At 42.9% G+C, this 12,461-nt stretch overlaps 1 protein-coding gene across 2 annotated transcripts in view; it reads left to right on the forward strand.

Moving 5' to 3' along the window:
* Positions 1-11,171, forward strand: part of C8H10orf53 (chromosome 8 C10orf53 homolog) — a 13,919-nt gene extending 2,748 nt beyond the window's left edge. For both annotated transcript variants that reach the window (XM_075610477.1, XM_075610476.1), the window contains 2 exons: positions 8,589-8,708; positions 9,562-11,171. In XM_075610477.1, the coding sequence (XP_075466592.1) occupies positions 8,589-8,708; positions 9,562-9,626 (185 nt within the window). In that variant the 3' untranslated portion in view covers positions 9,627-11,171. The remainder of the gene's footprint in view (positions 1-8,588; positions 8,709-9,561) is intronic.
* The last annotated feature ends 1,290 nt before the right edge of the window (positions 11,172-12,461 follow it).

Here is a 12,461-nt window from a genome sequence, read left to right on the forward strand (position 1 = left end):
ATCTCCCTTCTCCCCCCCCCCATTCGCTCAATCCCCTCTTCTCTCTCCCCCCCCCATTCTCTCTCTGTCCTGCACAGACGTACACAGCCACTGACCTACAGACACACTCACACAGACAGACCAACAAAGACACTGACCACACACAGACACCCACACAGTCTCTGCTGGCCTGCACAGACACACACACACACACAGCCACTGATACACACTCCCTCCCCACACACACACACACTCTCTCCCCCCCAAACACACACTCTCTCCCCCCCAAACACACACTCTCTCCCCCCCACACACACTCTCCCCCCCCCCCCCACATACACAAACTCCCCCCACCCCCCACATACACACACTCCCCCACCCCCCACATACACACACTCTCTCCCCCCCCCACATACACACACTCCCCCACCTCCCACATACACACACTCTCCCCCCCACATACACACACTCCCCCCCCACATACACACACTCCCCCCCCACATACACACACCCCCCCCCACATACACACACTCCCCCCCACATACACACACTCCCCCCCACATACACACACTCCCCCCCACATACACACACTCCCCCCCACATACACACTCTCCCCCCGCCCCCACATACACAAACTCCCCCACCCCCCACATACACACACTCCCCCACCCCCCACATACACACTCTCCCCCCCCACATACACACACTCCCCCACCTCCCACATACACACACTCTCCCCCCCACATACACACACCCCCCCCCCACATACACACACTCCCCCCCCCACATACACACACTCCCCCCCCCCACATACACACACTCCCCCCCACATACACACACTCCCCCCCACATACACACACTCCCCCCCACATACACACACTCCCCCCCACATACACACACTCCCCCACCCCCCACATACACACACTCCCCCCCCACATACACACACTCCCCCTCCACACACACACTCCCCCCCCACATACACACAACCCCCCCCACATACACACACTCCCCCCCCCCACATACACACACTCCCCCCCCATACACACACTCCCCCCCACATACACACACCCCCCATATACACTCCCCCCCATACACACACTTCCCCCCCCACATACACACACTCCCCCCCCACATACACACACTCCCCCCCCCCACATACACACACTCCCCAGTCCACATACACACACTCCCCCCCCCACATACACACACTCCCCCCCCACATACACACACTCCCCCCTCCCACATACACACACTCCCCCCCCCACACACACACTCCCCCCCACACCCCACACACTCCCCCCCCCCCCACACCCCACACAAAGCGGAGAACAGCGATGGACGGATGGATGCGGGGGGGGGGGGGGGCGGGGGACAGAAGAAAGGCCTGCTTTTTGATCCTCGCGATCGCGCACCACCACTGCCCGCCCCCCACGCCCATCTTCCGCAACATGCGGACCGGGGGCAAAGGGAGAGCCAAGGGTGCAAGGGGGGGGCGCAGAAAGGGGGTGAGCGGCAAGGGGGGGGCGCAGAAAGGGGGTGAGCGGCAAGGGGGGTGAGCGCCAAAGGGGGTGAGCGGCAAGGGGGGGGCGCAGAAAGGGGGTGAGCAGCAAGGGGGGTGAGCGGCAAGGGGGGTCAGCGGCAAGGGGGATCAGCGGCAAGGGGGGTCAGCGGCAAGGGGGGTCAGCAGCAAGGGGGGTGAGTGCCTCTACCCCGGGTCCCTGTGGCTGCCCGCCCGGCGGGGGACACCGCGCAGCAGGCAGAGGAGCGGGAAGGCAGAGACACACTCACCGTGTGCTCTGCACAAAGCGGAAGCCCCGCCCCCGGCTTCCTCTGACCTGCCTGCGACCAATCCCCTGCATCCCGGCCGGCATTCTAAGTCCCGCCTCCTTCATTCAAACCCATGCGGCCCTTCATCCAATCACCTGGCAGCATTCACTCACACAGAGAATACTTACCAGCTGCCGCATCCTCCTCACCGCCGTAACCGGGACACACTGGGTGGGCCGCACAGATACTCGCTGCTTCCCGAGACACTTACCTCCGTAGCTGTGCCGGTATCTTTGCAGTCAGAGAAACTGTGTGCATAACATAATGGCGGCGTTTAAATGCCCGTATCACGCGGGCCAATAGGAAGCTGTGATGTCATCCGGTGCAGCTCACTATTGGCCCGTGTGACAGGGACATTTAAACTGAAAAGAGGTACACGGCACCCCCTACGGAGGTAAGCATCTCTGGAAGCAAGGGGTACGCTGTGCTGAAATTAACACAGTTCAGCTTCGGAGACCCCCTGCTTCAATCCTGTAATGAAAAAAAATAATGAAACCACTATTGCTGCTTTAACATGCCGCCCCCCAGAATTCCTGGAAAATGTCCCTCAGAAGGTATTTTTAACCTCTTCAGTGCCAGAGCGGCCTACTATGCATTGCAAAGCGCTGCAGGGGCATATGCAGGTGGCATTCCCAGTAATTGTACCGTTTGCCAGTTTCGCACCTTTTGCGCAGGACTCGAATATCTCATTGTTGTCAAGTTCTTCCATTTGTGACGAGGTTTCACACGTCTCGAGTGATAACGTTACAGGGTATGTGAGGTTTGGGAGTTCTGACCTAATACATTACTGATTAGATACCACAGTTGGCTGGCATTATCTGTAGACATAGTCGAACATGTTGTATTGCAAAGAACTGCCAAATACATCCCAGTGATTCACTTGATATATGTTGGTGTTCAAGTGCTGTCCTATGATTTATTTTATACACAGCCATGAATCCGAATCGTCTTTTAATAATGATTTACTGTTGTGTTCTCTGGGTAAAATATATATTAAAAAAAAGTAGATGCAATGTAACAGGTCAGGTTTGAAGGATATCCCTGCTTCAGCACAGGTGGCTCAATCAGTGTCTCAGTCAAAGATTGAGCCACCTTTGCTGAAGCAGGGATATCCTTCAAACCTGACTTGCTGTTGGCCCTTGAGGACTGGAGTTGGCCTCCCCTGTACTAGTTAGTCATGATGAAGAATAATTGAAACAGCCAGCGTGGTATTTAATTCCTATCCTGGTTTGTTACAGAATATTTCCAGATAGTTTTGAAGAAACCTTTACTCCTCTTTTATGCATCTTCTTGTTGTTTAGTATCCGTTATGTTCATCATGTAATATTACAAGACTAAACGCACGCAATAAATTACATTTTCTATTTATCACTCCCCTTGTGTCTACAGTGGATCCATTAGTTACCACTTGTAGTTGCAATAGATATTAGACATTGCAGGGGTTTAATTGCAGTCAAATAAGCATCCCTCTCAGGTTCTGTATCAAAGGGGACGATTTTTTAACCGTAATGGTAAAGAGAGTAGAACAGGAAGGCATAGGAGTAAAAATTAATTTCAATGCAGAACAAAATAATGTAAATATTTCATTAAATCAAATATAAACTAAGCATTCTATTGAGTGGAAATTTGTTGCAATCCAAATAACAAGATAAATTTAGGATTAAACACAAGACTTCATTTGTAACACAACACCAATGTAACAGAGCAATTCATACGCACCATGCAGGGATGTAGTCTGATTACGTTTGTTTTGTGAGGCACAAACAAGAGGAGTAAAGTGTGAGAGAGTGAGATTTTAATAAAGAAATATGAGAATAAAAAAAAATATTGTATAAGACTAATTTAGAAAGAAAGACCAAGAAAGAGGCAGAGAAATCTAATCAAAGGATATCATTTGAGATTGAAGAGAAATATAGACAGGCGAGATGTATAACATAATGAGGCACGAGCACAGAAAACAAGTTCAAAAGGGGAAAAAACATGGAAGGCCAATAACGGGAAAAACTAAAGGCTAAATTCTATATAATCTGAAGCGGACATTTGAGCCATTTTCAGATGAAAATCCCCATCGATTTCAATAGGGATATTTATTAGAAAAAAACTTCCAGAATGGCCACTCCAGTCTAAATAGAATTCACCCCGAAGAGATTTGGGATTCCACTAATCTGTCTGCTTTATAAGCCCCCAAATATTTATGCCTCTGCACACTAGTGGCTTATCGTTTAGTAAGCTCATGTCCCTGGTGTGGGGCATCATTTTATTACGTTACTTGGCTATATTCCAGGTTTTTATATGATCCAATAATGGTTATAAGTGGGTGACAGAGATTACAATTTACTAAGACTCAGCCCATGCGTGCTTTGCATGCCAAGCTGCCCTCCACAAAATACTGACGGGTTTCACTTTTTTCTTTCCCCACTTTTTCTCTCTCCCCCACTCCCTTCTCTTTCTCCCCCACCTTCTCTCTCCCTCCACCACATCTCTTTCATCATAATGCACATACCCTGGTGGCAGATATGGGGCATAAGATAGCTATAAAGTTTAAGCAGAAAGCAGACAGAGAAAGTTGACATGTGAGCAGAAAGCAAGAATGCTGGAGGAGAGAGAGGCGGAAAGAATTGATGAGATCATAAGCTTTTTAAATTAAAGCGATATGGTAGAGAGAGGAGGGAGGGAGAGAGAAGAGTGGGGGAAGATAGAGAAAGTGGGAGGGAGATGAGAGAGAGTGGGAAAAGGTACCCATGAGCGGAACCCTAATATAATAAGATATGTTTATATGATGACCAGAAAAAAAGCGAAGAGAAGCTTGCGGAGGTTATTTTCATGTAAGGGTTTCATCATGGAAGCTTGGTGTAACACGCGAAACGTGCATCGGTTAGTAGAGACGTCACAATGGTGACGTCAGTGAAGCGGCGACACCTCCTTGGGCTACTCCGATCATATGGCGCGTATGTTGGTGTTTTTTATTCCCTCTCACGATCCTCCATGACCATTGCCTTGACTAAAGAAAGGGAACGTGTATGTCGTATAGACGTCTATCATAGCAATAGGCTCAGAAGATATCCGTGGTCTACCAATACTACCTCTATGTGCTTTATGAAAACTGGTATTTGTACCCTGTCAGCTGCACCATTGAGGTCCTTTTGTTTTACTTCAGATACATTACCTTGTTTGTCTATTATACACACAGATTATTACTGAGGCATTGCCTTACAGAACCACTTGTATAGTGGGACATAGGACACTTGTATTGTGTAATATACATTCTATTACAATCTCCATTAGAGAAGGAATGGATATATATATGTGTAATTTAATGGTATACCGTCTGGTCTATATGTGCTAAACTTATGATACTGGACACCATCAGGTCGCACCACACACCTATACTTACCTGTACCTATAGGACAATTGGTCCACATCTTGGCATTTGGGCGACATCCAGTCTCATATTGTATGCATCCTACATGTTATACTATCAGGTCACCCATCAGGGATTCACCTGATTGCATGATATTCACCATATACCTACCTTGACCATACATATCATATCAGGATGCTTGAGTAGATTATACTGGAAAACTTATATATATCCTTTTCGTAATACTACCACGTCAGGGATTTTAAACATTTCACTGTATATGTTACCTCACTGTGTTTAATATTTTTTGGATGTCATTTTTTTTATTTTGTTTTTAAGTTTAGCTAATCAACAGGTCACATGACTGCCCTTGCGGAGATATTATATCTCACGGACCTACATAATTCCTCATAAACTCATACTGGTTTAACTCACATTGAGTGCAATTTGGGGTCTCTTTTCTGGTCCCCTCTGGATCAACCTTGTTAACATCACACACTACCTAGGATTATCCAAGGAGAGCGGCCCGGTCAACTTTCTATTGTGCTAAGTTTCCATCAGGCCATTAAATGAATTACATTCTAACCTGTCAAACGTTTGCTAGAAACTTCTGGAAAATTACCTTGTTAATTAGACTGCTTGCTGAGCCTCAGTTTGCCCAGTTTCTCAGATGAGACATTGAAATTCTGCAATCATATTCTTCACAGTTTGCTCAAGCTATAAAGAGCTGATTAAGTGATGAGGAGTGGACACACGCCAATATTAGGAAGGGACAATAAGTGTCAAAGTAATTAGCTAAATTAGATAGGTATGATCCTGTAGTTTTTTAAAACATCCTTCTCCGTTGTGATCATCAATGATGAAACATTTTTAATAATGTAATGATAATTATGATGTAATAATGTTAATTATTTTTTCTTTTTATGTTGATTACCCAGTTCTGAAAACACTAAAATTCTCCATCAAAAGACATACCGAGAGGTTTCTGAAGAGCACCCAGCACTCTTTGATTGCTATTATTTTGCGTTGAATGAGCACTTTTTTGATTGCATGTTATTTTGGATGGTTTGCTAATTCTAACCAAAAAAAAAACAAAACAATTCAATCAAGAAACATGTTTATATTTTGAAATAATCGCACATTATTTGAAAACGAATCTTCATGCATTTGAACGGACTTAAACCTTACTTCAATAACTGAACAATTGAACGTGTAACTAACACCATGGTAGAGAATATTTTTTGGCAATTTATTTACTGTAATCATTAGTGATATTATTTATATACGACAGTAACCATATATGCAGCCCCCAGTTTTATGACACTGCATAAATATTGGTTCCAAACTATTTTAGAATGGTAGAAAAACATATTTTAAGATGAGAATAAAAGAGCGTTATTCATAAACAAAGGAGATCTTGGACAGGCAGTCCTCGGTTATCCGACACAATGCGTTACTCAAAATGGCGTTGGATAGCGAAACGTTGTAAAGTGAAACACGTTTTCCCATAGGAACACTGTTTAAATGAAAGGTTCCGTTCCTGAAGGCATTTTTAATGCTAAAATACACAAAATATTTTACGCAGACAATAAGATGCGCAGCACACACATAAATTATATAGTGCATATACTGTATTATATATATAATATCACATAATATATAATATAATATAAAAATATAATGTATAATATATATATTATATACACATAAACAACTTTGCAAAGCGTAAGAGCGCTGGATAAGACGTTTTGGCGTTGTAAAAATGAACATAGGTATGCATTGCATAGCGTTGGACAAGCCATTCGTTGTAAAACGAGGACTGCCTGTATAATCTTGATCTCACTGTAATGTAATACATTTTATAAACTGGAAATATTTATTATAATATATAAATATTACGTCATTATTTTTTATATTTATTTTTTTTGAGTGTTGTTAAAATCAATCTTTTTGTTAAAAAAAAGAACCCTTCCTTGATATCATTGTGTCTTGGTATCTCCAATAGATTGATTGGTATAATTGATGAGGCTCAGTTAAAATGAATGCATGTATTGTGAATGACTATAGACCACACAACTCCAAAACCATTCCTGCACGTTTTCCCAACCTCTCTGGCGTTGCCGATTCTGTTCTTCAGCAGAGGTTGTTATTATTATTATTGTTTATGTGTAAAGCACCAACACATACCGCAGCGCGGTACAGTGGGAGTACAGAGTGACATCAATGACATAAACTGTAGGATCTACAAGTAAGGACAGGCATGCACAAACAAATACAGAAGGTACTGAGGGCCCTGATCCCGAGAGCTTACACTTTAGAGGGAATAAAGCACAATGTTGAAACAAAGGGTAAAGTGGCTGCTCCTTGTGGGAGGGAGTATGGAGACGTTAATTCAATGTAAAGATGAAAAGAGGACAGGAAATGGGAGATCATTTCTTGCCATGGGAATATCTACATTAAGGATTCAAGGCCTGTTTTAAAAAACATAGAATGCAGTGATTCCAACCAAGTTAAAATTACATTAAACACACAAACGGTCTTATTTTGTCAAGTGTTCAAGATGGGATTTAAATAAATGCCTTTTGAATGGATGGTCTCCACTCCACCAAGGCTGATTATAAGGCAGCCAGTATAATACATATTGTCTACATATATTATTATTGCACAATCTCCAGTATATGTCACATTTTACTATGTGTGTTTCATTTTCAAAGTGACGGCTTTGGACTTGTTTATTTTTCTTCATTGCTATAAAAAGGAAATTGATATAGATCAATTTATTATAAATAATAAATATTAAAACTTTTTTTTCTGTTATCCACCGTCACCAAACAGCTTACATAAAACATTAAATAAATATCAGTAGTAAAATGCCGTTGTTAATTTAGCCCAGTCTAAATTACTTCATTGTCAGCAATTAAAGAGGCAATCCAAGCCACCGCTTTTCTTTTTTCAATATAGGATTGAGGCAGGGGGCTGCGGAGCGGAACCCAATACATTTCAACTCCAGGGACCCCCGCTAATGGAGATACTTACCTCCATAGGGGGTACCGCTAGCCGCTCCAGCTTGCTAGCAGGGTTCACATAATGGCCGCTTTTCAACGCTCTTGTGGCCTGCGGGGCAATATGAAACGGCTTCCTATTTGCCCACGTGATGCGAGAGCTTTAAAAGCAGAGATATCGGCATCCCCTACAGAGGTATTTCGGGAAGCAGGGGTTCCCCAAACTTTTAATTAAAGGGGTTCAGCTCCGGAAACCCCCTGCTTCAATCCTATGTTTTTAAAAAACCGCCTGCTTGGATTGACTCTTTAATATGATCTCGGATCACACAGGTCTCCTCTTCAGTGACTGGTTATGAGCACATTCTAGTATGAGTCTAGTTCAAGTTCTCAGATAATTTATCATAATACTTCTTCTGCAGCGGTGTTGGTATCAGATGGACACCAAGTGGTTTTGGAAGAAATTTTGGACTGGAACACTGTAGAGCTTATAGTGAACGGAGAAAACATCTTTCAATGTAACATTAAGGAACTGGACTTCGGTAAGGATAGAGTGAAAGTGCAACGTTTCTTTACATGACATTCATTTACGGATGTATTTCCCCAGACAACTAGCGCAGTGCTTACCTAACAAAGAGATCACAGTCTACTGTACTTTGCGGGTACCTTCAACACAGAGGGATATAGTCACTTGCTCAGTGTCATACCCAGCTGGCTATGGGATCTGAGCCAGGGTTTCCCACTTCGGAGAACTGTGCCAACACCATCCTCATTGAACACAAAACCTACAACTTTAAAGTAATTTTCCTTTTTTAATATGTTTAGGAGCTTAAAGCGGCAGAACATGTAGGATATTTTGAATAGGATTGAAGCTGGGGAGTCTCCGGAGATGAACTGCGTTAATTTCAGCTCCGACTCCCCCCCCCCCCCCCCCCTGTTTCCAGAGATACATACCTCTGTAGGCGATGCCGGTAGCAGCTCGGCAAATTGAAATATCCGGGCCACGCGAGCCAAGAGGAGGTCGCAAGGGATGGCGTCACGGCTTCCTATTGGCCCGCACGAAACGGGAGCTTTAAATCAGCCATTTGAATAACCCACATAGCCCAGCCAGGAAGCAGCTTCAGCGCCGGAGACCCCGTGCTTCCAAACCTATAACTTTAAAATAATTTTTAAAAAAAGAAAGCATGATTGCTGCTTCAATATGATTCTATACTCTGCACAACTTCTTGTTTAATTTTCATAACGAAATAACATGGATTGGGAAAGGAGTTTTGCAGCGGAATTTCTGTTGAATATACCCACATTTAATTAGCTCTTGATTCCTGTGGACTCTTAGTACAATGTATTTTTGAAATGCCTTAAATGCACATTCACACAAAGTGTTTTCTCTTGTAGGAGGTGATGGACAGCTAGATCCACTTTGTGAGGAGGCCAGGAAAGCAGTGCTAAATGCCTACTAATGAGCAACTGTACATTACTAACTCACTGCAACACAAAGTGAATTACATTCCCAATTCAGCATCACTCGGTGCACGTTTATTGCTGTAATCAGGTGGTGGGGTTTTTTACAGAGACATCTTCCAGATTTCTTGCAATTGGTTCACAACAAAAACTAAAGTACACTTTTTTCCTAAGGTAAACTTTTTTCATTGCAGTTCTAATCAGCCTTTTGCTGGAAAGCATTGGTTGCTAAAATTGTCAACAGTTGATTTTGTGAATATTCCTTTGTGTAGAAGTGCTCAGACGTGCAATAGCTACAGTTACCATCATACTTTAAGGATGTATTAAAATTGGGAACAAACAAAATCCTCACACTGTTCTGTGGATAATTCTTATTGCTTACAAACTGATTCATATTTTGAAAGGAGCAATCCAAGCCAGTAAAATATATTTTTATATATATATATATATATATATTTGACGCGGGGGTCTCTGGAGCTGAACCCCGTTAATTTCAGCTCCGGAGGCCCCTACTTATGGAGATACTTACCCCCGAAGTAGGTGCCGGTAGCTGCTCCGGCTGAGCAAGCAGGGCTTTAAAGATTAAAACTCCCACGTCACATGGGCCAATAGGAAGCCGCACCGATGACGTCACGTCTTCCTATTGGCTGGCAGGGCAGGACATCTCTGAATAACCGAGAAGAGCGGCTACCGGCACCTAATGCGCAGATATCTCCAGGAAACAGGGGGTCCCCGGAGCTGAAATTAATGGGATTCAGCTCCAGAGACCCCCTGCTTCAACCATATAAATATTTAGAAAATCCACTGCCTTGCATTGCCTCTTTACTACATATATTTCTTCCATAACATGTTAGTAACATTGGTTACCAAATGAACCTCCGTACCCCACATTTATAATTTCCTGTCAATTCATGTGATGAGGGAAATGGTCCTTACTAATACAGTAACAGGGTTTTCTACTTAGGCGTTCTTCAGTAGCAATAGAAAATACAGTTTGTAACCATAAAAGTTACCTGTAAAACGTTACACTGAATTAAAGGGCTCTCATTTACTTATGACGAAGGTGGGGATGAAAGTTGCCGTTATCTCCTTTCTGTCATTGGCATGTTTGCCTTGATAGTAAATGGAAGATCTATTTCTTTTCATACAAGTACTGGGACAATAAAGCATTTTTAATGGTTGCATTAAGGATAGTTCTGGTTTGTATCTGTAGATAATGATCTAATTAGTTACAAATAAGGAAAACAAAAGCACGACAACATTCAGATTTTAATATTTGGTTTACGCAGCTTGATTTACACACAATATTATTTCTGCCCGAGTCTTAATGTCATTGTTTCCCATGTGAAATATACGGCTTTCCATTCTCCTGGCATTAATTTTAACATTGTTTATTCAAGTATTTTAGTGGACATGAAATGATGTGTGATGTGCAGACGTGTTAAAAAAAAAAAAGTCAAATTTGAAAAGAATATATACAATTAAATAAAAAAAGGCATGTTTTCAGTCTTCAATTTTTTATACAATAAAACGTTAAAGAAATACTTTTGTGGATGCTTGCTCTGGGCTGTGCCAAGGGGTTTCAAGAGGCAATCCAAGTTGGCCATTTTCGCTCTCATTTTTCATAGAATTGAAGCAGGGGCTCTCCAGAGCTAACCCCCAATAATTTCAGCTCTGGGGTCCTCCTGCTTTTCGAGATAGAGACTTCTCTGTAAGGAGGTGCCGTTAGCCACTCACGTTCGTTAGCTGGGGTACATGTACTGGCCATTTTTCAAAGCTTCCGCGCCCTGCGGGCCAATAGGAAGCCATGACGTAATAATGTGCATCTTCCTATTGGCCAACGTGACGCAGGTGCTATAAACTTGCAGGAGATACTGGCACCCCCTTTGGAGGTAAGTATCTCTGGGAGCAGGGGGGGGTCCATAGCTGAAATTAATGGGGTTTTTATGTTTAAAAAAAAAAAACACTTGGATTGCTCCTTTGCGTGAATTTATTTAATAAGACAACGTTTTTGCACATGGCTAAAAACACCACAAAGTTTTTTGTGATTGCGATTTATTATTAAAGTCCATTTAATGGCATTAGTGACATTCCTTCCTTGCTACTAGGTAGCTAAGCATATAGGGGTAGACCTGCAAGGCACATTGTACAGGAATACAAGGCATAATTATTGTAATTGATCATCTTACTTGCTTGCCATCTTTTAGTAGTGTGTGTTCTGGATGAATTACAGAATGTTTGGCCATTTCATTGAAGAAATTGCAGAACATTATTAGGATGAGCTCAGACTTCCTCAAGGAAGCCACATTACACATTTGCTTCTGGTTACTGGGGTGGTAGCTTCCTACACACTGCTGTATACAATATAGAACTCAACTATAACAAACGTGAAGTGCCACAGCTGGTTTAAATAATGTGTCCATGCAAACAAATGTATCAAAACAACACAAGAACTGCTACTACGTGTTCTGGCTCTTAAGCATTGGCTGTACAGATCCTGAGATGAAGGCATAATTTAAATTGTTTCAGCAACAAAACAAAATATGAAATATACTTTCCAGAGAACAATTTACAATATGTTGGCAAGTAAAAAAAAAAAAAGTATTCCATTATTCTATGTTCCACCAGAAAGAAAATATAACTTTCATTCCCTTCGTTTTTGATCCAGTAGCTAATTGAAGGCCTGCCCTTAAACAGTAATTACCAGTGGTTGACAAATCACCAAAAAATCTACTCGCCACACAAATAAATCTACTCGCCACCTAGTACCAAACGTGTGCTGCTTGGGCCAATATTTACTCGCCCGGGGGTTAAATCCACTCGCCCGGGGCGAG

The sequence above is a fragment of the Ascaphus truei genome, chromosome 8, assembly GCF_040206685.1.
Source record: "Ascaphus truei isolate aAscTru1 chromosome 8, aAscTru1.hap1, whole genome shotgun sequence".
Lineage (NCBI taxonomy): Eukaryota > Metazoa > Chordata > Amphibia > Anura > Ascaphidae > Ascaphus > Ascaphus truei.